Source organism: Pseudonaja textilis, chromosome 7, assembly GCF_049901715.1.
Source record: "Pseudonaja textilis isolate UNSWEBS1 chromosome 7, rPseTex1.2, whole genome shotgun sequence".
Classification (NCBI taxonomy): domain Eukaryota; kingdom Metazoa; phylum Chordata; class Lepidosauria; order Squamata; family Elapidae; genus Pseudonaja; species Pseudonaja textilis.
The window spans coordinates 916483-942394 of NC_141996.1; the positions used below are offsets into that span (position 1 = coordinate 916483).

The 25912-nt window shown below is 49.8% G+C and overlaps 2 protein-coding genes across 2 annotated transcripts in view; one reads left to right on the forward strand and one right to left on the reverse strand.

The window, feature by feature from the left end:
• LOC113451123 (phosphatidylinositol 3,4,5-trisphosphate 5-phosphatase 2) overlaps positions 1 to 24106 on the forward strand; it is a 71958-nt gene extending 47852 nt beyond the window's left edge. The window contains exons 17-28 of the mRNA XM_087936894.1: positions 1434 to 1522; positions 2613 to 2694; positions 2982 to 3071; positions 4780 to 4893; positions 7073 to 7161; positions 7363 to 7450; positions 10462 to 10617; positions 11641 to 11728; positions 14247 to 14396; positions 16922 to 17657; positions 18077 to 18213; positions 20312 to 24106. Of these exons, the coding sequence (XP_087793020.1) occupies positions 1434 to 1522; positions 2613 to 2694; positions 2982 to 3071; positions 4780 to 4893; positions 7073 to 7161; positions 7363 to 7450; positions 10462 to 10617; positions 11641 to 11728; positions 14247 to 14396; positions 16922 to 17657; positions 18077 to 18213; positions 20312 to 20396 (1904 nt within the window). The 3' untranslated portion in view covers positions 20397 to 24106. The remainder of the gene's footprint in view (positions 1 to 1433; positions 1523 to 2612; positions 2695 to 2981; positions 3072 to 4779; positions 4894 to 7072; positions 7162 to 7362; positions 7451 to 10461; positions 10618 to 11640; positions 11729 to 14246; positions 14397 to 16921; positions 17658 to 18076; positions 18214 to 20311) is intronic.
• The window catches only part of ANAPC15 (anaphase promoting complex subunit 15), a 416731-nt gene that overhangs the window by 73666 nt on the left and 317153 nt on the right, over positions 1 to 25912 (reverse strand). The gene's annotated exons all lie outside the window — the stretch shown is intronic.

Below are 25912 nucleotides of genomic sequence, written 5' to 3' on the forward strand. Positions count from 1 at the left end.
ACATATATATATACACACATACATACATACACATATATACATACACACACACACACACACACACATATATATATATATATACACACATACATACATACACATATATACATACACACACACACATATATGCTCCTTTGGTCTTTTAGTTGCCAGCACAAAGGAAGGTTGGGGGAAAGCAGTGCATTCCTTAAATGCTTCAGGTAATTGCTAGGTAGCTGAAGCTGTTGGCGCATAAGATTATTACTGGAGAGCCTGATTGATGGCTCTTGGCTATGGATGTGTCCCATTGGAGAATATACATCCAGGGGTGGGGGAAGACCAGGGTCAAGGGGGAAATGAATGGTGGTCTTAGCATCAGCTGCACCCAGGTAACACCAACATGGCCACTCCGAATAAATCAGTGTTTTTACTCTGAGCGATGCGGCTAGAGACTTAGGATTGGAATGGGGGGTGGATTTGTTGGAGCCCCGACACATGGATGGAAAGGGACCCCTTTCCCTTTTTTCTCCCCTCTAGGAAATCCTCAACTACATCAACCGCAAGGAGTTTGAGCCCCTCCTCAAAGTGGACCAGCTCAACCTGGAGAAGGAGAAACACAAGATCTTCCTGCGATTCAGTGAGCCGCCAGTCCCACCTCAGGGGCCCCCTCCTTGCTCTCCACAGAGGAGAACCTTTGTAGCTCAGGGTTGAACTACGGGGGTCCTTTGGGGGTCTCAGAGCTGGGTGATCTCCCTGCAAGACGTTTCGTGACCCAAGTAGGGAACGTCATCAGCTAGGAGGGAGGGAAGTTTGCAGGGAGGAGGAGGAGGAGGACTGTGGGGTCCTTGGTGCTCTCTGAGCTTGGCTGTTTTCTTGTGGACGTTTCATAACCCAACTAGGGAACATCATCAGTGGAAGAAGGAAGTGGGATTTCCTCAGTCCTGCTATGGGGGATCCTAGGACCTCCAATTTTGTGGGGAAGGTCCATGTTTGGGAGTCAAAATGGTTGCAAACAGCAGCTCTTCTTGCACCCAGGTGTGAAACCGAAGTGATTCCCTCCCCTGAAAAGGAACACGAGTGTCTTTCTAGCAAAATCCTGCTCCTCCACCCAGGGGTAGGATTCTACCAGTTCACACCTATTTGCTAGAACCAGTTGTTAACATTCTAAGCAGTTTGGAGAACCGGTTGTTAGAGGAAATTACTGGGCTAATCCTGTAAGGAAGGCAGGAAGGAAACATTCTGGTGTTGCTTACAGAAACTGCCTCTCCCACCACCTAAGCCACGCCCACAGAACCGGTTGTTAAAAAATTGAACCCACCCCTGCCTCCACCCCTTTAGCCTTCCAGCAAGAGACAGCTCCCCTCGCTCGAAGCCCCTTTCTAATAAAACCAGGTGGGCTTTGGGACGGGGGGCACGACCTTTGATCTCTGGATTGCCTGCTCTTCCCCTTCCAGGTGAGGAGGAAGTCACCTTCCCTCCTACCTACCGCTACGAGAGGGGCTCCCGCGACACCTACGTGTGGCATAAACAGAAGCCCACAGGGGTAAGTGCCTGGGGGGGTGTCACAGCGGAGCTGGTTTTGGGGGGCTCAGGAGGGGGAGGAGCTGTGGGGGTACACTCTGCTTGCAGGTAGCCCAGCTGGACTGGCGATCCAAGAGTCCAGCAGGGTTGCAGCATCCAGACACGCCATGGGCGTTTTCTGGGGTCTGAGAGTTCCTTCGACCACTTCAAGCGGCGTGAGGGGGGTCCTGAGCCTTCAGCCCAGCCTTTCTCAGTCTTTGCAGCTTTAAGAGGCGCGGACTCCCAAGAATCCTGGGAGTTGAAGTCCACACGTTTTAAAGTTGAATCCTCAGAATTGAAATTCACACGTCTTAAAGACGAATTCTGGGAACTGGAATCTGTGCATCTTAAAAATGAATTGTGGAATTTGAAGTCCCCCATATTAAATATGAATTCTGGGAATTGAAATCCCCACATCTTAAAAATGAATTTGGGAATTGAAATCTGTGCATCTTAAAAACGAATTGTGGAATTTGAAGTCCCCCATATTAAATATGAATTCTGGGAATTGAAATCCCCACATCTTAAAAATGAATTTGGGAATTGAAATCTGTGCATCTTAAAAACGAATTGTGGAATTTGAAGTCCGTGCATCTTAAAGTGGAACCCTCAGAATTGAAGTCCGTGCATCTTAGAGTGGAATGCTGGGAGTTGAAGTCCGTGCATCTTAAAGTGGAACCCTCAGAATTGAAATCCAGGCATCTTAGAGTGGAATGCTGGGAGTTGAAGTCCACATGTCTTAAAGTGGCCATGCTTGAGAAACGCTGCTCTAACTCGTCCGTGTGGCCCAGGAACAAACGCAGAAGCCTCCATCTCCTGGTTTGCTCACCTGAGGTCGTCTTCTCTTGGCCAAAAGCAGGACATTCATCTACCTTGAGTTGGGTATCGCCAAGGGACTCCCAACATCTCTGCATGAATCCAATCTCACACAACAACCTCAACGAGGTTTACTTGGCTGTTCCCTCCATGTTCAGAGCCTGGATTATTTTTTTTTTAAAAAAGGTATCTGGCCAACATGGTTGCGTGTTCTTGATCCAGTATCCAAAATGTCTCTCTCGTTTTCCCTGTCCCAGGTCAGGACCAACGTCCCTTCTTGGTGTGACCGCATCCTCTGGAAATCCTACCCGGAGACACACATCAACAGCACTTCCTATGGTGAGTTCCATGCGAACGTGGCACTGCGGGCCTCCCTGGAGGTGGTCAGAGCTGGACCATAGACACCTTCATCTGCTAGCACCTCCCCATCTTCTCTGCCGTACAACTATGAGTTACTTCAGGCGTTGTGTGGTGAATGGCAGTCTCTTGGCCAACCGCCTGTCCATCCCAGTTCCATGGGGGCTCCTTGGTCCATCTTCAGCCTCCTCCTTCCTCCTCCTCCTCCTCCTCCTCCTCGAAGGGTAGATGCCACCGTGGTTGAAGACATCTCTCGCTTTCTTGGTCAGGCTGTACAGATGATATCATGAGCAGCGACCATTCTCCGGTCTTCGCGGCCTTTGAAGTTGGAGTCACGTCTCAGTTCGTTTCCAAAAAAGGTATCTCCAGGGAAGAGGGTTGGGTGGTGTGTGTTTGTGTGTGAATAAATGATCTGATAAGGAGTTTATCCAAGGAAAAAGCTTTTCACTTCCCAGCAGTAGTATCCAGGGCCAGCTAAGAAACCTGATGGAAAGGAAGACTACAATCGACAATAGGGGGCACTTTTTCACAAGTGTAACGTTGACCTGGGCGAGTTGCTTCCTCAAAGTGTGGTTACATCCATTAACCTGGATTTGCTTTCAGAGGGGATTGTGTGAATCCATGCAGGAGATCAGTCTTAAAAACATGTCGCCTCCAGAATACCAATTACAGGGAGCAACGCAACAATTACTGTTATAAAACAGAATGTTTGTAGCTCAGGGTTCAGTTGTGGGGTCCTTGATGCCCTCTGAACTTTTTAGAATAGAATAGAATAACAGAGTTGGAAGGGACCCTGGAGGTCTTCTAGTCCAACCCCCTGCCTAGGCAGGAAACCCTACACCACTTCAGACAAACGGTCATCCAACATCTTTTTTAAAAAACCTTCCAGTGTTGGAGCATTTACAGCTTCTTGAGGCAAGTCGTTCCAACTGGACTGTTTTCTTGAAAACGTTTCATCGCCAAACCCGCTAACGTCATCAGTGCTAGTGCTAGCAAAACCTCCTCCTTGACTGGCAACGATGGAGGAGGAGCCGGATTCGGCGATGAAACATCTGCAAGAAGACAAGCTCAGAGAGCACCAAGGACCCCACATCTGTAATGATGTGAACATGTCAGAACATCTCTTTGGCCTCTGGGTATCAAGCCCAAAGGACCAGGCCCACATGGGTAGAGTTCAGACTAGCTACTTTATTGCTCTCTGCCTATTTTACAGGAATCTTCCCAGATTGACAGGTTGGTCCAGGGAAAGGCTAGTTAAGGCACAAATGCCTGACTCAGACCTTGGCTTCTTGTGTGCAGGGGGGTTGGGAACTACACCCTTTACGACCGCTGGACTTCAACTCCCAGAATTCCCGAGCCAGCTGGTGGTGCCCTCAAATGGGTAATTAAGGGGGGAATCTTTGGAATTATCAATATTAAGACGGGATTGACTGAATAATGAAATAAGAAGATGTGATGAGATGGCGAATATGACAGATAAAAGTATAAGAATGTAGTGAACCTAGAATAAGAAATAAAGAATGTTAAGATATTATATAACGAAGATAAGAGTATAATTAAGAGAAGAATAGAACAAGTATATGAATTAAAATGGGATAAAATAAAAGTAAAACATATAAGAATATTTTTGAAAATTTATAGAACATGGAAAATGCAATGATATGATAAGAAACTGAATATATGAGAATATATATGTAATTATGGTCATGTTTGTATGGAAGTGTAGAAACCTAGAATCACACTGTTCACTAAAAGAGATGTAAAAGATTAAAAATAAAAATAAAAAAACTTTTTTGGGGGAAACAAAGGAATTCTGGGAGTTGAAGTCCACCAGTCATAAAGGGGCCAGAATTCACCCAGTCCTGAACTAACGAGTCCATGCTAATCCCTTCTTTGATCCCTCCTTCTGACCGGAAGACTAGGACAACTGGAATGGCTGCTCTCCAACATTGAGTGAAGCAAACCTGGAATTAAGGTGGACTTTGGCCTGGTTCGACAGGGCCGCCTTACATTTTTATTAAAACAGATTCGGGGAAAGTAAAGTCATTTCTTTTTCTCCATTTCCAGGCCTCTCCAAATCCTCAGACCAGGCCTACATCGAGTTCGAGAGCATCGAAGCCATTGTGAAGACAGCCAGCCGGACAAAATTCTTCATTGAATTCTACTCCACCTGTCTGGAAGGTGAGGGTACCTGTAGTGTATCTATGAATGCCCAAGGAGAGTCTGCTCGGGTCAACTATCGAGGTCAGAACTTCTTCTCCAACTTTGGATAAGCCACCGAGCACCGAGGACCACACACTTCAGGATATGGTGTAGAAGTATGGAAAACCTGAAGGAACTCATGTTATCATGTTTTGTGGACTTGCAAAAACGTTGGAAAACATTGGGTTCAAATACATCACAGTAATACAAGGACTCGTAGAAACCGTTGTATAACTGAAACCAGAACTGTTGAAGTTGTAGAGAGGAAGTCCGCACATCTTACAGTTCCTCGAGTTGAGAAACCACGTTTGATGTCTCATAATGGTCACTTTTTGGAGAGTGACCTGTCAGGGCTCTAACAAATCCCCCCCTTTAAATCCTAAGTCTGTAGCCGCAGTAAAAAAAAAATTGATTTATTAGGAGTGACCATGTTGGAGTTAACTGGGTGCAGCCAACACTAAAACACATCATTCATTTCTCCCTTGACCCTGGCCTTCCCTCCACCCCATCCCCTGGATGTATATTCTCCAATGGGACACATCCATAGCCAAGAGTCACCAATCAGGCTCTCCAGTAATAATCTTGTGCACCAACAGCTTCGGCTGCCTAGCAATTATCTGAAGCATTTAAGGAATGCGCTGCTTTCCCGCACTTCCTTCCTGCTGGCAGAAAGACCAAAGGAGTGTTGTTTTTTTAGCTGACATGACCATCATGAGACATCAAATGAACCTCTTCGTGCTCTTCCACTGATTGGTGGTCATCTGAACTTTTTAACACATGTCAGATGGGTCCCCGTGGTTTCTCAGAAAGCTCTCCAAAGTTCTCCCAAGCATCAGACATTTCTTTGCAGAGTGGGAATTACGACATCTTTGCTTGGCCGCACCTTTACTTACTATCTTCAAAGTGGTCCAAATCTGGATAGAGACTCCAGACAGGGACAGGAGGTGTCCTTTGTTGAGATAAGCAGAACCCACAAAACGTGTGTTTGCCTTCCTCAGTAAACTAGGAAGAAGTCCAGCGTGGGTTTCTTCCGAGCGTTGCCTCTGTTTCCCAGCCTTAAAACACGTTATTGGGTTTGAAAGCATCTCAGCCTAGTTGTCAACTCATAAAACATCCCTACGCCTGTTTTAGCAGTTGCCATTAAAAATGGGGTGGTGGTGGAAGGAAATCTGGAAGAGCAGTTGAACGCAAAAGTACATTCCAACTCTTAGCTTTAAAAGAGTGTAACTAAAATACCAGCGCTTTCACCCACAAATATATCCAATTGGAGAAGGTGATTGATGACACCCAGCCCGTGAAGGTGCTCAATTGGAGAATCTGATTTATGACACACCCAGGGGGAAGGGCAGTAAACAGGGTCACGGGGGATTGTAAATTATGGATGCCACCGTTGGCTTCATACTGTTCTGACCCAAACCTGGTTCCAAGGAAAGCAACACCAAACGGAGGTAACAGCAAAACCTCTTAATGATTCTTTACGAATTCCGTTCCTTCCCGGTTCAAAGGTTGTTTCAACTAATTGTCTCTGATAAGAACGAGCCTTGCCAAGGTGGTGCAAGGCTGCCAAGAGCATTGGATAAAGTTGCCAAGAAATAGTTCAAACACAAAGAGTCTCCAAACACAAACTAAGAGAGTTCAGATGTCCGCAAGGCTTGAGTGCAAAAACTTCTTTGCTTCCTGCAAAGAACTCTGGGTTCTCAGCTGGCTTTTATCCCTTAAGGGAGGGGCCATCACCTTGCAGACTTACTCCCGAGTCGCCCGTGCTGCTGCAGCTGTTCTTTCCTTCGAGCAGCCCTGCATGCATGCGCATTGGGCACAGGCTCCTCGGGGGCCTCTTCCTCACTTCTGCCAGCCTCCATAATCTCCGAAGGCCGCACTCCACCCCCTGATGGTCCTGGCCCCATCCCTGCATCCCCACGGAGGCCCCTCATCCAAGTCCTCGCTCTCTGAGACTTCAGCCGTCCGCACCTGCTGCCAGTGAACCACAACACGTACAGGGCAGTGCCAGGATGTCGCCTCTAATGAATCCTTGGAAGTTTTTTGAAATTTGGCTCGAGAATCATGATTGAATGAGGGCGATTGCTGGAATCCTGATACTGGTTCCTTTAAGGTCCTCTCCATAGCCCTTTACAATTTACCCGTCTCTTTTTCCTCCTAGAATTCAAAAAGAGCTTTGAGAACGATTCCCAGAGCAGCGACAACATCAATTTCTTGAAGGTCCAGTGGTCCTCCAGGCAACTGCCCACGGTGAGCGCTCCCTTCCCGTCAACCAGCAGGTCAGCTTTGCTGCAAGGGTCTCTGGTGGCAGAGGAAGGGAAGAGGGCACGAAAGAACGTTCTGGAAGAGAAGCACATCGGAGCTTCCTTGCATTAGGAGATGCTCCAAAGCTGATCGTCAGAAGAAATGCTAGCTAATGTGGCCACCATCTCTGACTTTTCTTGCCCGCAGCTCAAGCCAATCCTCTCGGACATCGAATACTTGCAAGACCAGCATATCCTGTTGACCGTCAAATCCATGGATGGCTACGAGTCCTACGGTGAGGAGCTGAAACTGTCTAGTGCAGAGGTCTCCAAACTTGGCCACTTTATGGCTTGTGGGCTACAACTCCCAGCTGGCTGGAGAATTCTGGGAGTTGAAGTCCACAAGTATTACAGTGGCCAAGTTTGGTGACTCCTAGTCCAGTGGGTCTCCAAGACCTAACCCTTTTTTAATTTTTTCGCAATATTTGTTTTAAATTGTTATTTTTTAAAAAGCATCTCTTTTGCTGGACAACGTGGTTCCAGGTTTTTACATTTCAATACAAACATGACCCTAATTACATATTCAATGTCCATATTCAATTTCATGTCATATTATTACTTGTTCCACTTTTCTTTAAGTATTCTCCTACAATTATTATATTCATTACATTCCTTTTATCCAAATTCACTTCACAATTGTAGCTCATTTCGTTTTTCTTTAAATGTTCTCTTACCTTATTTCACAATATTATCTTAATTCTTACTCAGTTTCTATACTCATTACATGCATTTTCTTATATCCGTCACACTTGTAATTTTTTTCACATACTACAGTATTATTCCATTCATTGTTCCTTAAAGTTCGCCTTAAATCTTATTATCCAAAAGTTATCCCCTTTCATTGTCAATTCAAGCTAGCCACCCCTTTATCTTGTATATTTTCCCCATTTTACTCCCTTTAATTCATTATCAAAAATGTATGTTAATATAGTCATTTTTTAATTACCACATTCTACATTAATAACAATAATCCCTTAACTACTATATGTCATTTACACACACACACATAAATAAATAAAATCATATTCCACACAGCGTTCCCTTTTCTCCATCGCATTCTAAGTTTTATATTTATGCTGAAAACAGTAACATAGCAAATTGATTTCCCCCATTTTAATCCCTTCAAATAATTTTGAAAACTAATAATAATCTTCCCATTTCAATTCTCACGCTCCATTTTTAAGACCCTTGTCCTTGTTGTCTAAACTCCTTCTCGCCTCCCCGCTGGGCAAGGGAACGAATTGTTGAGGTCCACCCATCTCAACAGTCGCCAAGGTTGTTAGACCTCATCTTGCACCCCGCTTCCCTTGTCGAAGCCGTCGCTTGCATAAGTTCACCAAGGTCATGGAGACGCGTCTTCCCTGTGGATCGGGGGTCCCCCTAACCCTTCTGGCACCGGGGACCGTTTTCGTGAAATGCCATTTTTCCACGGACCGGGAGGAGGATGGTTTCACGAGTGACTTAGATCCTGTTAGTGTTTGGGGATAAACCCCTTAGCTGAGTGCACAGCAGCAGTCATGCCAGGCAGCCAAATGAGAGAGAGGCTGGGCCCAGGAGTATACACACACTTGAGACAAATACACTGTTTGTGGTTTAAATAGGTATTTAATTCATACAGAGATTAAGAATAGTCATTCGGTCCATATATCAGTATCCAGTTTATCCATACAGTTATCAAGTCTCTTTAAACAGTAAATACAATGTCTTTATCTGCTTGTATATCTTCTTCTTAAGATACCTTTCTCTCAAGTACAATGCTGAATCCTCAGCTCACCAAACAAACAGTCCTTGTGTTCAGTTGAATTTGGTATCTGGCACAGTAGCCTCCAAAGTAAGCAGATAGACGTTCCAACACAGTAGGCAACAGACCAGGAACAGTAACCAGGTGCATCCAGAAGCCGGACTCAGACAGTTGCATCCAGAAGCCGGGGCTATTACGTTTCCCCTCCTACCTATATGGCTGCCTGCAACCGCACCCACAATGACATTGCAGTTTCTAGCTTAAAGCTACATAGCACTTAATCCTAGGTTTACATATTTATTCAACCCAAACCAGTTGGAGTATCCATATACCCAACAGATCCCGCGTAGACGCAGTTAAAACTTGGCTTGCTTGCCCCGTGTTGTGTGGCCCGGTTCTTAACAGGCCGCAGTCCGGTACTGATCCACGGGCCCAGTATATGGGGGTCCCTGCTGGAGATGGTCTCAGAATTGCAGGTGGGAAAATATGAGCAGGCCGATTGGTCTCTTCACCTTGATAAGCTAAGTGGGATTCAGCGTTCATTGGATCAACTGAGAAGCTACTTCTGATCCGGCTCCCAAACACGACAAACCTTCTTTGTTTAAATCAATATTTCCTTTATGAGGAGCCCCGGCAAAACGTTCCTCTCTCGCCTCAGGCTAACAAGTCCGTCCAGCTGGGAAGGAATCGTTGTCTGCCACATCTATTCGTCTCCTCCCCTGCCTTTTACCTCCAGAGCCTGGGTGGGGCTTCGCTAGCAGCGGTGGCTCTTCCGTCCCAAGGACCGGCCCATAGATTTCCACTGCTCTCCTCTCCTCTCCTCTCCTCTCCTCTCCTCTCCTCTCCTCTCCCTCTGCGCATCAGGCACTGGACCCAGCTGTTCCTCCTCTTCCTCATCAGCCTCCTCCAGACCTGGGGACTATTGACTCTCCATCTGAGGGCTAACGGACAGTTCAGGTGCTCTCCCTCCCTCCCTCCCTCTCTCTCAATCTCTCGTTTTATTCCCCCTCGAAGCTCTCGTCCCGAGGACCGGCCCACAGATTTCCACTGCTCTTCTCTCCTCTCCCTTCTGTGCATCAGGCACTGGACCCGGCTGTTCCTCCTCTTCTACATCAGCCACCTCCAGACCTGGGGACTATTGACTCTCCATCTGAGGGCTGACGGCCGGCCCAGGCTCTTCCCCCTCAGAGCTCTCGGTTTGCCCTGATGTTGACCCCAACTCCCACGCCTCCTCCTCCTCCTCCTTGCAGCTGACAGGCCATAATAGATGCCCTCAATCAGTGGCAGAATAAGGGATTCCTAACTGAATGGAGAGGCTCAACTTCTCCACAGTTCGGAAATTGTGAGCCCGGAGAGGGTGAGTCCCCCAGATCCATTCCCTGAGCCTTCGGTCAAGCCATGTTTCGAGCATCGACCAACTCGCTGGCCATGAGTCAACCCAACCCAACCCAAGATCCTATCCCCTGGTGCCTCCTGGCCCACCAACTCTGTTGCTTCCCTCCCCAGGAGAGTGCGTCATCGCCCTCAAATCTATGATCGGGAGCACGGCGCAGCAGTTCCTCACCTACCTCTCCCACCGGGGGGAGGAGACGGGCAACATTCGGGGGTCCATGAGGGTTCGGGTCCCAGCAGAACGGATGGGGACTCGGGAGAGGCTGTACGGTGAGTTGGCAGAAGAGGCGGGCGGGTGGCCTTACGCAGCAGGTGGGCTGAACAGCCGACATTGGGATAAGATGAAAGACAAAACTGGGGTAGGGGGATCGGTTAGATCTGTGGGGTCCTTGGTGCTCTCTGAGCTGGGTGGGTTTCTTGAAGAGGTTTTCGTGACCCAACTAGGGAACGTCATCAGTGCTAGAAGGGAGGGGGGGGTTTGCAGAGAGGAAGAGGAGGATTGGGAGTAGAAGGAAAAGGAGAAAGAGGAGGAGAATGACGACTGTGGGGTCCTTGGTGCCGTCTGAGCTGGGTGGTTTCCTTGCAGACGTTTCATGACCCAACTAGGGAACGTCATCAGTGCTAGAAGGGAGGGGGGATTGCAGAGAGGAAGAGGAGGATTGGGAGTAGAAGGAAAAGGAGAAAGAGGAGGAGAATGACGACTGTGGGGTCCTTGGTGCCGTCTGAGCTGGGTGGTTTCCTTGCAGACGTTTCATGACCCAACTAGGGAACAACATCAGTGCTAGAAGGGAGCGGGGTTTGCTCTGTGTTTAGAAAGAAATAGCGTGCCCTGTCATTGCTACCCCGATCCAGGAAGTACCAACTGAGACCAACAATCAAACAGTACAAAAAAAACAGCCTAAGGGAGGAACCACCAAGACTGACAGGGAAAGGCACTTGTGTATTAAATGAGGTCCAAGCCGCCTCCCTTCTAGCACTGATAGGATGCTCTCCAGTTATCTATGAGCGGCTTGCCCTGCCAATATGGGTGAGGGGCTTCTTGGTTGTTCCTTGTTGTCTAAGTCGGTCGACTGGATCTGAATCCGGAGCTTCTCAAAGCACACACACCTGTCGGTTCCTAAGACAGTTGCTTGTTCGCACGATTGGGAGGCGAAGACAGAAGCCCCCGGGGTGCCATCTGGGCCACCAGCGGTGCTTGCAGGGGGGGGGGGCGTGTCTGTCACCCTTTCACACACACACACACACCCATCCCACCCTGAAATTGTACCCCCCCCTCCTCCTCCTCCTCTTCAGAATGGATCAGCGTCGACAAAGATGAGAGCGGAGCTGCTAAGGGGAAGCTGCCTCATCCGGCATCACGGACCAACCTGGAGCACAGCAAGTAAATGGGGGAACCTGGGGATTTGGGAGGAAACTGGGGATTTGGGGGGAAATGGACCAGTATGCTACTGGTTCGGACTGGTTTCCCTGAACCGGTAGTAAAAGAAAAACAAAAGGAAAGCCTCCCACGATCAGCTGAGAGAAGGGGGAAAAGCCTATAGATCAGTGGTGGCTAAACCTTTTGGGCTCCTGTGCCAAAAATTGTGCGCGCGCTTGTATGCTCGTGCTCGCGTGCCGGCACCCAGAAGGCAGTGTGCGCGCGCTCCTCGTGCCTCCTGCACATGCATGCACAATCCCCACCCACCCATTCCCTGCGCCCCCTTACCTGCACTGCGCCTCACAGCTGATTTTCGGCAGCTTTGAGGCCTTTCTCGGCCTCCCAGAGGCTTGAGGGAGGCTTCTGCAGGCTTTGCAGGCCAAAAACTAGGCCTGTTTCGTCACTTCGGGTATTTTCGGCAAAACAGGAAGTGACGAAACGGGTCTAGTTTTCGGCCTGCAAAGCCTGCAGAAGCCTTCCTCAAGCCTTTGGGAGGCCAAAAAAGGCCTCAAACCCACCGAAAATCAGCTGTGAAGCACACACCTCCCCAGTGAGGTAAGTTTGCCTGCAGCTCGTGTGCGGGCACAAATGGCTCTGCGTGCCACCTGTGGCTTGCGTGCCATAGGTTTGCCATCACGGCTATAGACCCTCCCACCGACCCCTGTGCAAAAGCCTCAGCTGGTGTGGGGAGAGTTGTCTGCGTGCATTAGGTGCATGTGCACACATGCGCGATCACCAAACCGGTAGCGGAACAGGTAGGATCCCAGTCAGTGTCTGTATTCTACTGCTTTGGCCTGGTTCAGCCGAGCCGGTAGCGGTGGTGAGCAGCGGATACCAAATTGGTTCTCTCTGCACTCTGCTGTTGGGCCCACCTGCCCACCTGGGCTCCTAGACTCACCTTTATCCTCTGCTTTTGAAGCGCAGCTGCTTTGCGCGGCACAGCCGGAGTGCCGTGCGCGGCAGCTGCTGAAGCGACCGGGAGAGGTGAGTCGGGACGCCTCTGTGCCTGTGTAAAAGTGCGCCCACCAAGCCACCCACATCTTAACGGTCTTGGCTATGGATGTGTCCCATTGGAGAATATACATCCAGGGGGTGGGGTGGAGTTGGAACGTACTTTTGCGTTCAACTGCTCTTCCAGATTTCCTTCCACCACCACCCCATTTTTAATGGCAACTACTAAAACAGGCGTAGGGATGTTTTATGAGTTGACAACTAGGCTGAGATGCTTTCAAACCCAATAACGTGTTTTAAGGCTGGGAAACAGAGGCAACACTAGGAAGAAACCCACGCTGGACTTCTTCCTAGTTTACTGAGGAAGGCAAACACGCGTGTTGTGGGTTCTGCTTATCTCAACAAAGGACACCTCCTGTCCATGTCTGGAGTGTCTGTCCAGATTTGGACCACTTTGAAGAAAGTAAGTAAAGGTGCGGCCAAGCAAAGAGGTCGTAATTCCCACTCTGCAAAGAAATGTCTGATGCTTGGGAGAACTTTGGAGGGCTTTCTGAGAAACCACGGGGACCCATCTGACGTGTGTTAAAAAGTTCAGATGACCACCAATCAGTGGAAGAGCGCGAAGAGGTTCATTTGATGTCTCATGATGGTCATGTCAGCTAAAAAAACAACACTCCTTTGGTCTTTCTGCCAGCAGGAAGGAAGTGCGGGAAAACAGTGCATTCCTCAAATGCCTTAGATAATCGCCTTGGCAGCCCAAAGTGGTTGGAGCGCAAGAGTATTACTGGAGGAGGACATGATGGATGACTCTTGGCTATGGATGTGTCCCATTGGAGAATATACATCCAGGGGGTGGGAGGAAGACCAGGGTCAAGGGGGAAATGAATGATGTGTTTTAGTGTTGGCTGCACCCAGTTAACTCCAACATGGTCACTCCGAATAAATCATATTTTTTTACCGCGGCTACAGACTTAGGATTTGAAGGTGGGGATTTGTTAGAGCCCTGACAGGTCACTCTCCAAAGAGTGACCATTATGAGACATCAAATGTGGTTTCTCAACTCGAGGAACTTTAAGATGTGTGGACCACATCTTAATCCCACCGCTGATCCCCCTGCCGAAATGGACCCAGGCCAGAGTTTCTTTAAGAACACGTGGAGGTGGGTTTTATTTTTGTTAAAAGAGTTTTGGTGAGGAAAACCGGTTGGGAAAGGAGGTCTATAGCTCACCACCATTCCCTTCTACGTGTGTGTCACGGCAAATCATGGTTTGGGGCCAGACTTTCCCCCCCTACACACACACACCTGCCTGTCTAACAATATCTCAAAGCTCTTCGGTTCCTCTCACATCAGTCAAAACTCATACAATATTTCCATGGTCTTTTTAAGGGTTGCCAACAGATAGGGAGGAGGGAGCAGTGCAACAGCTTGCAAAATTGAAAATGCATCCCATAAATAGTTTTTCAAAGGTAGTAGCAGGGGGCAACCTGGCTCTCCCATCCAATTTTTCTCCACCTTCCCCCCCCCCCCCAGATCCGTTGGGCGCAAACATTCCTTGGGGGAAGGTCCCACCTGTCCTGTTGGGAAGATCTTAGAGGACCAGGAGAAGCCCAGTGTCCTGACAACCAGCCGCCCGCCTGCTCCGCACCGTGGTACCTCCAAGGAGGAGGCCTCCCAGGGCAGGTAAGTGAGCCACAGCCAGAAGGACCAGGTGTCCCATTAGCCACGGAGGGGTTTGGGGCTCTTGTGGTTCCTTCCCTGGTCTTCCGGCCGTTCTTCCCATCCATCTACGAGCTACTGGTCTTATTCCAGGTGATCATCCCTTCTCGTTTCCCTCTTCGCACCTGGTGTTTCTGTAGAAATGGCTTCACCAGCAGCCCCAGACCTGATCTCATAGCAATAGTACTTGTATGCAATAGACTGATATGTACTATATATGTCTATTATTAATAGTGCTTATGTACAATAGACTTATGGGCTGCTTCACAGAGCCTTCCAGCCCTCCCTAAGCAGTTTACAGAGTCAGCCTCTGCCCCCAAACCCTCTGGGTCCTCATTTTTCCTTACTTTATTTTTAACTTTACTTTACTTTTACTTTACTTTTACTTTACTTTTACTTTACTTTTACTTTACTTTTACTTTACTTTTACTTTACTTTTACTTTACTTTTACTTTACTTTACTTTACTTTTTACTTTTTACTTTTTACTTTACTTTACTTTAATTTTACTTTACTTTAATTTTACTTTTTACTTTTTACCTGACTTTACTTTAGTTCTTTACTTTTTACTTTACTTTTTACTTTTTACTTTACTTTACTTTACTTTTACTTTTTACTTTACTTTTTACTTTACTTTTTACCTGACTTTACTTTAGTTCTTTACTTTACTTTAATTTTACTTTTTACTTTACTTTTTACCTGATTTTACTTTAGTTCTTTACTTTACTTTAATTTTACTTTTTACTTTACTTTTTACTTTACTTTTTACCTGACTTTACTTTAGTTCTTTACTTTACTTTAATTTTACTTTTTACTTTACTTTTTACCTGATTTTACTTTAGTTCTTTACTTTACTTTAATTTTACTTTTTACTTTACTTTTTACCTGATTTTACTTTAGTTCTTTACTTTACTTTAATTTTACTTTTTACTTTACTTTTTACCTGACTTTACTTTTTACTTTACTTTTTACTTTACCTTTTACCTGACTTTACTTTAGTTCTTTACTTTACTTTAATTTTACTTTTTACTTTACTTTTTACTTTATTGTCCTTGCACCTCGTATAATGAAATCAAACAGCATCTTCAGGGCACATCGTGACCATGAAAATGAACACAAACACACATCCTTCACACTCTACACATTGAACGGAAAACCCCTGCTATTGCATGAATATTGCACTATGCAGTAGAATTCAAAAGAACTACTGTCTATTTGTCCTTGTTTTTATTATTGTCCTGTACCGTCTGCCAGGTGGTAATAGTTCCAAAAAAAGGGTGCCCAGGATGAGATGGACCTTTGAGGATGTTTTGACTTCCCAATAGCAAGAGCCCTTAGACTTATATGCCGCTTCACAGTGCTTTCCAGCCCCCTCTAAGCGGTTTACGGAGTCAGCCTCTTGCCCCCAACAATCTGGGCCTCATTGTACCCACCTCAGAAGGAGGGAAGGCTGAGTCAGCCTTGAGCCTGGTGAGATTCGAACTGCCAAATTGCAGGCAGCCGGCAGGCAGCGGAAGGAGCCTGCAGTACTGCGCTCTGACCACTGCACCACCGTGGTTTATTTTATTTATTTAATTAAATTTATATGCCACCCATCTCACTTGTGGTGTCCCGCATTCTGTTTAAGGCAGGGGTGCCCAACCTTGGCAGCTTATAACCCTTGTGGACTTAAACTCCCAGAATTCCCCAGCCAGCCATGTTAAAGTCCACAAGTCTTAAAGTTCAGCATAAGGTCTCCTGCCTCAAGCATGGGGTTGGACTAGAAGACCTCTGAGGTCCCTTCCAGCCCTACAAATCTATGTTCCAAGCTTCCATTCCTCGTAGGTTTTACCTTCCAGGTTCCTTCATGTCCCAAAGGTGTTTTCTTTCAAAAGACAACTGGACTTTGTTTTTTCTTGAAGAGGTTTCGCTTCTTGTCCCAAGGAGCTTCCTTCAGTTCTGACTGAATGGCCGAGGATGGAAGGATTTGTATTCCTTGCAGTCATCTGGTTGTTAGTGCTCTTTCTGAGGGTCACTGAGGCCACTTGGAGGTTTATCTGTGCCCAGATAAGTGCCCAGGTTCATACATGGATAAACCTCCAATGACTCTCAGAAAGAGCACTAACGACCAGATGTCTGCAAGGAATACAAATCCTTCCATCCTCCACCATTCAGTCAGAACAGAAGGAAGCTTCTTGGGACGAGAAGCGAAACCTCTTCAAGGAAAAATAAAGTCCGGTTGCCTTTTGGAGAAAGCACCTCTGGGACAACCGCGACTTGGATGGCTGAGACCCTCCATGGACAGGTTCCTTCATGGTTCCCCTTCGTAGGCCAAGGTGCCCAGGGAAGGTGCCACTTCCAAGGTGCCTTGGCTTCCCATGAACCATGAAAGGCTGGGGGTCTCCGTCCTTTTGGGGGAGCATGCCCGGTCTCGGAAGGGCCTGGCAGTGCAGCCGGGGGGAGGGGGCTTCTGCAGGGCTGAATGACACCCCCCCTTCTCCTCTTGTGCAGGTCGAAGCAGGAGGGGGCTATGGACCCCGAGGCCCCCCCAGTGAAGAACAGCTTCAACAACCCCGCCTATTACGTGCTGGAGGGGGTCCCACACCAGCTCCTCCTCCCGGAGTTGTCCCTGGCGACCTCGGCCAAGCCCCCCGCCCCCCGGAACAAGGTCCAGATCACGGTGCCCATCCAGCTGGAGTCCTGGCGCTGCCCCCAGCCGCCCGCCCAACGGGCTGAGGAGAACGCCGAAGAGGAGGAGGCAGGGGTCCTCAACCTGCCGCCCCCGGACTTCCCGCCCCCTCCCTTGCCCAAATCGGTGGCCTTGGAGATGGCGGAGGGGCCCCTCTACACCCCGGTGGGCGGCCGAGGAGAGGACCAGGCGGCCGGCAAGCCACGCGCCACCGTGGTCTTCAGCGAGCCCCTCAAGACCAAGCCCCCCAAGCTGCATCCCCGGCCGGCCCCATCCCTGGGGGCGGGGTACCTCCTGGACGCCCCCACCGGACCCCAGGTCGGCCCGGGCCTCCTGGACGACCGTTCCTGCTCCGTGCTCCAGATGGCCAAGACCCTCAGCGAAGTGGAGTACTCCAGCGGGGGCGGCCTGGGGAGGGAGCAGGCGGGCCGGCCCCCCTCCCACCCACTGAGCAAAGTCCGGCTGGATCTGGCCCACCGCTGCCTGCCGCCCGACTACAGCCGCCCCGGGGGCTTTGCTGCGCGCTCCATCCGGGAGAGCATCGAAGAGGCCGAAGAGGTGAGTCCTAATTTCCAAAAATTGCCCAGCAACCCGTTGCAATGGTGTACGGTCTCCTGCTTGGGCAGGGGGTTGGACTAGATGACCTACAAGGTCCCTTCCAACTATCTGTTATCTGTAAGTCGAGGACTGCCTGTCATTTTCTGCTGGGTTTGGACTTAAGGTGCCTTGGTAACAGATCTCGCCTGCCTTCCTTGAAACCTTCTGCCTTGGCCTCTATGGATGGTTTTTGTAGTCTAGCCCAGAATCCAGATGCTTTCTGCAGAGATGGGGGGGGTCACATTGGGGAGGGGGACGCCAGGATCCTTCTGGCCCCCACCCCCAACCCCTGTTCCGCCTGGGCCGAGAAGGCTGGGGCTTTTTCGGTGGCCAGGCCTGTTCCCTGACCGGTCCCTCCTGCGGCTCCTTCCCCCTCGCAGAGCCTGACCCAGGAGGGCCAGAGTGCCGGCTGCAGGCGCAGCGAGTCCAGCGTCGGGGAATGGCTGAGCGCCATCGGCATGGAGCGCTATGAGGAAGGGCTCATCCACAACGGGTGGGACGATCTGGAGTTCCTCAGGTGAGTCTCCGGTCGGCCGTTTGGTCTAGCGGTTAAGGCGCCTGCCTAGAAAGCGGGAGACAGGGAGTTCGAGTCCTGCCTTAAGGTGAAAACAGCTGGGTGGCTTTGCGCCAATCACTAGGAGGTGGAGAGTTCTAGTCCTGCCTTAGCCGTGAAAGCCAGCTGGGTGACTTAGTCCAGAGGTCCCCAAACTTGGCCACTTTAAGGCTTGTGGACTTCAACTATGCTGGCTGGAGAATTCTGGGAGTTGAAGTCCACAAGTCTTAAAGTGGCCAAGTTTGGGGACCTCTGGACTAAGTCCCTTTCTCTGAGGTCCCTTACAGCCTCAGGAGTCTGTGATTCTAGAAGGGATGGAGGAAAGGAAAGAGGAAAGGAAAGAGGAAGGAAAGGAAAGGAAAAGGGATGGAAGAAAGGAAAGGAAAGGAAAGAGGGAGGAAAGGAAGGAAAGGAAGGAAAGGAAAGGAAAAGGATGGAGGAAAGGAAGGAGGAAAGAAAGGAAGGGAAGGAAAGGAAAGGAAAGGGATGGAAGAAAGGAAAGGAAAGGAAAGAGGAGAGGAAAGGAAGGAAAGGGAAGGAAAGGAAAGGAAAGGGATGAGAAAGGAAAGAGGAAAGGAAAGGAAGGGAAGGGAAAGGAAAGAAAAGGGATAGAAAAGGAAAGAGGAAAGGAAGGAAGGAAGGAAAGGAAAGAAAGGGATGAGGAAAGGAAAGGAAAGAGGAGAGGAAAGGAAAGGAAAGAGGAGAGGAAAGGAAGGAAAGGAAGGAAAGGAAAGGAAAAGGGATGGAGGAAAGGAAAGGAAAGAGGAGAGGAAGGGAAGGGCAACGGGTGGAAACTTCCCAGAGGGAGTTGAACCTGGAACTAAGGAGGAATTGCCTGACAGTGGGACCAGTTAACCAGTGGAACGGCTTCCGTCCAGAAGTTCTGAGGGCTTCACCCCTGGAGGCTTTTAAGAAGAGATTGGCCAGCCCCTGGTCTGGGATGCTCTAGGGTCACCTGCTTGAGCAGAGGGTTGGACTAGAGGACCTCCAGGGTCCCTTCCAGCTCTGGGAATCTACCTTCTAAACCTCTGCGGGATTGTGCCGCCCCCCCGTGGTCCAAAACGTCGAGATGCTTCCACCTTGGAACAACCTCCTCCACGGACATCCCTGCCTTGGGCCTCGGTCACAGGTCCAGCGCCAAGAAATAAATCCTCTGGGAGGTCATCCTCTTTGCTCCCCACCTTGCACACCTACGAACAAGCCTTGAGCCAAAGAAATGCTAGTTTGCACACTCGATTGGCCCCTGCTAATTGGCTATCTCCTGGCAGCTGAAGGACCGCTGCCCAGTTTGGCCACCAGGGGGCAGTCGTTCCCCAGCCACTGCAGGACAGGTGTGCTTGAAACCTGTGCCAGGTAGCAAATCTGGGAAGTTGCTGCTGGGACTTTTTAGCAATTTGCTACAGGATCCCTGGGCCCCAAGATCAGCCTCAAGGGAGGATTTAGGCCAGGGATGTCCAACCCTTGTTCACTTTAAGACTTCTGGACTTCAACTCCCAGAATTCCCCAGCCAGTCAGGAATAGTAGAGTTGGAAGGGACCAGAAGATTACCTAGTCCAGGGGTCTCCAACCTTGGCCCCTTTAAGACTTGTGGACTTCAACTCCCAGAATTCCCCAGGCAACCCTAACCCTAACAATCCATGGCTGGCTGGGGAATTCTGGGAGTTGAAGTCCACAAGTCTTAAAGGGGCCAAGGTTGGAGACCCCTGGACTAGAGCACCTCCAAGATCCCCTTCTAGGCTTAGGATTCTATGATTCTGAGAGAAATAAGATACATGATAGAACAAGGGTCTTCAACCTTGGAAAATTCAAGACTTGTGGACTTCCAACTCCCAGAATTCCTGAGCTAACATGACTGGAGGAGGAATTCTGGGAGTTGAAGTCCACCCGTCTTAAAGCTATCAAGTTTGAAGACCCCTGGTCTATCTCATCTATCTATTGATATATCTATTTATCTATCATCTATCTATTGATCTACCTATCTACCTGAGCAGAGGGTTGGCCTAGATGACCTCCAAGGTCCCTTCCAACTGTCCATTCTCTAACATACCCTTCTTCTTTGCAGTGACATCACGGAGGAGGACCTGGAAGAGGCGGGGGTGATGGACCCTGGACACAAGCAACTTCTCCTGGAGAAGCTGAAGAAATAGCCAGGACTTTTTTAGGGGGGCGTTGCCCCCCTCCTGCCAGATGTGCCTTCCCCATTCAGATTTCACCCCCTCCCCCCTTACAGCTGCCAACCGAGGGTCCGCCTGCCTCTTTTTTTCCGGCCATCCCCCCCCTGGAGGGGAGGATCCAAGGAGCCCCCCCCCCGTGGCCTGCAGCCCCCCCTCCCGTTTCCAGATGTGGCAGGAAAACCTTTGCTCTTGGAGAACCTGGGGGGGGCCTGGGGGGGGCTGAGCAGCTGGAAGGCGCCATGGCCTCGGCCTGTTATGTGGGTTGGGGCTGCCCTGGGTTAAGTTATTCTTATTTATTGCCACGCAAGAAGGAAGCCCCCCACCCCATGTTTCCCCCTCCTTCTTCCTCGCAGAGAGCCACATTCCCAGTCCAGCCTCCCCTGACTCACACCTGGCCTGGGAGGGGGGCCAATTCCCAGGAGAAAGACCCCCACCCCAGAACTGCTGGGGGAAAGCTGTGGCCTCCAGGCCTGCGATGCCAGCGGCCAACCCCCCCTTCCGTCCCCTCAATTCAAAGGCCGGGGGGGCGGCCCTGTGAACCCCTCAACAATTTCACAGGGTAGGGAAGGATTTTGGAGCCGGAAGGATGCTCCAGAGTCTGTTCTCTCCCCGCCCCCGCCCCCTCCTCCCCAAGACAGGACAGAATTGACCCGTCCCACACGTGGCTTCGTGTTGCTGTTGATGGCCGGCTTTTCTTCTGTGGCCCACACTCACGGCGTGGGCTTCCCTTCGTCCCCTCATTTCAGTCTTTCCTGGAACAGGGGGGTCTCCAACCTTGGCCACTCTGAGACTGGTGGACTTCAACTCCCAGAATTCCCCAGCCATAATTGCTTCCTGTTTTTTTCTCGATCATACCTGGCTGGAGAATTCTGGGAGTTGAAGTCCACCAGTCTTAAAGTGGCCAAGTTGGGGGACTTCTGAGTTAGGGTACCTGGCTAGAAAGCAGAAGGCTGTGAGTTCAAGCCCTGCCTGGCTTTGCTGGCTGGGGAATTCTGGGAGTTGAAGTCCACAAGTTTCAAAGTGGCCAAGGTTGGAGACCCCTGACTTAGATGGCCCTTCTGGTCTCTTCCAACTCTATCATTCCTGGCTGGCTAGGGAATTCTGTGAGTTGAAGTCCACAAGTCTTAAAGAGGCCGAAGTTGGAGACCCCTGACTTAGATGGCCCTTCTGGTCTCTTCCAACTCTATCATTCCTGACTGGCTGAGGAATTCTGGGAGTTGAAGTCCACAAGTCTTAAAGTGGCCAAACTTGGAGACCCCTGTTCCAGGAAACTTTTATGAAGCTTTTCAAGGCCCAGCCAGAAACCCCCACACACATATATATAATATATATATATATTATAATATATATATATGTATATATATGTCTCTTGCTTTGGGAGCATTTTAAGCCTTAAACCAGGGAGGTGCCCGACCTTAACCCCTTGAAGATTTGTGTGGACTTCCAACTCCCAGAATTCCCCTGTCAGCCATGCCTGCTTGCCTACAAGTCTTCCAAGGGCCAAGGTCGGACACCCCTGCCTTAAACCAACATGCACCTCCTCACCCCGAGGGTTTTTTTTTTTTCCCGCCATCCCATGGACGACAATCTCCAGATTAAACTCAGGTAGCCTCCAGGGGAGACGCAGCCCTCCTGGCCCTTGAGTGGCAGGGCCAATTCTGGTAGAAGGATGCTCTCGGACCCCCTGGGAGATGGAGACCTGCTGGAGCCCTGGACCGCCTCCTCCATGAGGTCGTCTCCCCTGCCTGCCAGAAGGCTGCCGGCGCTCCAGAGCAGCCCATTGGGAAGACGTGGCGGGGGGAGAATGGACCCTGGGCTGACCGAGGGGGCCGTGTCGTCCAAGCTGCAGAGCTGGGATCTTGGCCAAGGACCAGATCTCGACGCGGTGGGCCTTGTTGGGGCAGGTCCAGGACTGGAGGAGAAGAGTCCCAGCTTCACCTGTTTGCTGGAGGTCCACCAGTGTTGAGGTTCTCCTGACCCAAGTCCTTTCAACCAGGGCTTTTCATCCAGCAGATGCCGCGCGGAGGGCGGCCTTTGACTCGGGAGCGATCTGGGGGGAGCCAGGGGCTGCCGGCCCCCTTCCCCGTGCAACCCACGGTGCCTGCAGAGCGCGTTTCGGCCCGGTCCGAGGCAGCAAAAGGCTGGAAGCCTTCCCATGGCCTTGGTCCTGCGCTCCTTTCTCCCTGGGGTGGGGGAGGGGGATCCCCCCTTGCTCCGTGCCTTGTTTTACACTAGGAAGAAGGGAGGAGGCTGGAGGGCAGGGGCTCCCCCGCCCCCTTGCAAGAAATTTCAAGGTAAAACTAACTCAGTGAGGGCTTTGTTGAGGGGTTTCAAACACAGATCCCACAACCATGGTTTGAAGAGGGGTGGACTTCAATTCCCAGAATTCCCCCAACTGACACACCTCTACCTCCACCTCTCTTTTTCCTTCCCTCCTTCCTTCCCTCTACTCACATCTTTTTCCTTTCCTCTTGTTCCTTTCCTTCCTCCTCTCTTCTCTCTCCCTTCCTTCCCCCTCCCTTCTTTCCCTCCCTCGGTTCTCCCTCTTTTCTTCCTCCCCTCCCTCCCCTTTCCCTGCCTCTGTTTCACTCACTTCTTTCTTCCTTCTTCTCTCCTTCCTTCCTTCTCTTCTCTCCTCCCTCCCTCCCTTTTCCTGCCTCCCTGCCTCACTCCTTTCCTTCCCTCCTTCCTCCTTCTTCTCCCTCCCCTCTTTCCCTGCCTCTCTATTTCACTCACTTCTTTCTTCCTTCTTCTCTCCTCTTCTTTCCTCCCTGCCTCACTCACTCCTTTCTTCCCTCCTTCCCTCTTCTTCCTTCTCTCCCTCCCCTCTTTCCCTGCCTCCCTGTCTCCCTCCCTCCTTTCTTCTCTCCCTCCCTCCCTCTTCTCTTCTTCCTTCCCCTTCCCTTCCTCCTTCCTCCCCCATAGCTGGCTGGGGAATTCTGGGAGTTGAAGTCCACCCCACTTCAAAGCTGAGAAACCCTTGGCATAACATAACCGGGGCTTGAGAAGACCCTTCAAGTCCCTCGTGGAGATTCTGCAGAGGACCTCCATAATTTCCAGCTCAGGGACATGGGATCTGGGGAAGATGGGAGGTGTAGTCCTGCCCCAGGAACGGAGGAGGACTTCCAGGACCTCCCCCCACACACACACCCCTCAACAAAGAGAAGTTCTCTGAGACAGAAATGAAGGATGTTCTGTGTTTGTCACTCTTTTATTTGGTTCCTTTGCCACTTTGGGGAGAAGTCAGTGATTTTGTGCTGCCTTCCATGTGTTTTTTTTTCCTCTTCGGTTATTACTAATGTTTGGTGTGAGTTTAACCTTACTTAATTTTACTCTCTTGTGTTCGTGTGTGCATGTGTGCATTTTAAATGTTTAATTTAATTTCTATTTTGAAACTCTTTGTATGCTTAATATCTTAGGGGGGGGTGGAAGAAACGGCTGCAACTTTCTTCCTGTCCTGTTCACATTTCATGCCTTACATCAGAGGTGGGGAACACGGATGGGCCCTTTTAGGACTTGTGGACTTCAATTCCCAGAATTCCTGAGCCAGCCATGGAATTACGAGCATGTCTGGCTCAGGAATTCTGGGAGTTGGTCCACAAGTCAAAAAAAAAAGGCCCGGCGTTCCCCACTCCTGCCTTAGATTAATACGTCATGATACAATAAAAGGGCTTGTTTGCGTACTGAAGTCTCCTTTCCATCATTTTCTAGCTAGAAGCGGATAATAATATCACAGTTTGGGGGATTGTTGAGCATATTTTGTGAGTGCTGTGAAGGCCCTGGCAGAATCGGTGGTGTTTTGTGGGAACCGGGGTGGGAAAAGGGGGTTCAGCTAACCCTCAGTCAAGAAAATAAATTTAAGTCAAAACAGATCCAGCTGTGCACACCACTAAACTAATATTTTTTCCTGTCCAATTTGTTGGGTTTCTGAGACCTCAATATTTTAGCATGCCAGCTGGGGGATTCTGGGAGTCTTAAGTCCACCCTTGCACCCTGGGGGATTCTGGGAGTTGAAGTCCACACCTCTTAAACTTCCCAAGTTTGGAAAACACACCTAGATGGAGCCAGGGACCTTGTTTTTGCCTACTTAATCCTCCAAGAAACATCTGGAGGGGAAGAGCAGCTGGATAAGCCAGCCTCTCCATTACCAAGCCTAGTTGTGTGAAGCTGTTCCCCCCACCCCAGCCATCATGCGCCAAGCCACATCTGCAAAAGGAGGCCCTCAAACAGTGATGGCGAACCTTTTTGTTCTCATGTGCCCAAAGCTCATCCATGCTGGCACCCACAATGCAATGTGCCCCACCCTCCTTGAGCATTTGCACGCAACACCCCGGCCTCCCCTTACCTCACTGCGCGTGCACACGCCTCCCAGCTGATTTTCAGCCTGTTTGAGGCCATTTTTGCCCTCCTGGAGGCACAAGGGAAGCCTCTGAAGCCTTTGCAGGCCGAAAAACAGGCCTGTTTTGCTACTTCCGGTATTTCCGGAAGGCCCGTTTTTCAGCCTCCTGAGGCTGCAGAGGCTTCCCTTGAGCCTCCAGGAGGGCAAAAATGGCCTCAAACAGGCCCCAAATCAGCTGGGAGCTGCGCACACGCGCAATGCAGGTAAAGTTGTGGCTGATGTTCCCACACAAAGGGCTCTGCGTGCCACCTGCCATCTTGGCTCTAAAACACGGCCAGTTCCTTGCTGTCTCAAGGGCTCTTCCTGGAGGGCACAGGCAGGGACCCCTGCATTTCCCAAAGGAAGTTGAAGCCAGTCTTACCTGCGCTGCGCCTGCGCACACCTCCCAGCTGATTTTCAACCCCTTGATGAGATGGGACAGTAGCTGAACATCAGAAAAATATCTGGCCTAAAAGATGGTGGGAACGAGGCCGTTCTGAAACACGGTTGCATCAAAATGCTTGCTGTTCACCCTCATTCTTCAGCGTATTTATTTTGATTTTCAAAGAAAGCTGTAGAGTCAGTTTGGTCTAGCGGTTAGGGCAGAAGTCTCCAAACTTGGCCACTTTAAGACGTATGAACTTCAACTGCCAGAATTCAGGGAGTTGAAGTCCACCAGTCTTAAAAGTAGCCAAGTTTGGGGACTCCTGAGTAAGGGTGCCTGGCTAGAAAGCAGAAGGCTGTGAGTTCAAGCCCCACCTTAGCCATGAAAGTTGGCTAGGTGACTTTGGGTGAGCCAGCCCCCCCCCCCCTCTCTCTCTCGTTCAGCCCCTCACAGGTGGTTATTACCGGGGGGGGGGGGGGGGAAGGAGAGGAGAAGGAAGGGGCTTCCGGAATGTTCACACGCCCCCTTGAATTATTTGCAAATAATAACAATAAAGGCAGGATACAAATAAATAAGGAAGTGGAAGGGAAGTCCCCGTTGCAGTCTTCAATAAATTAAGTTTATTTGGATTAGCAGACGTTTTTGCAAATCAATAAATTACAGAGGAAGGAAGAAACCAAAGCAAGCAAAGCCACACGGAACAGCTGACCGGGGGTGGTGGGAGGA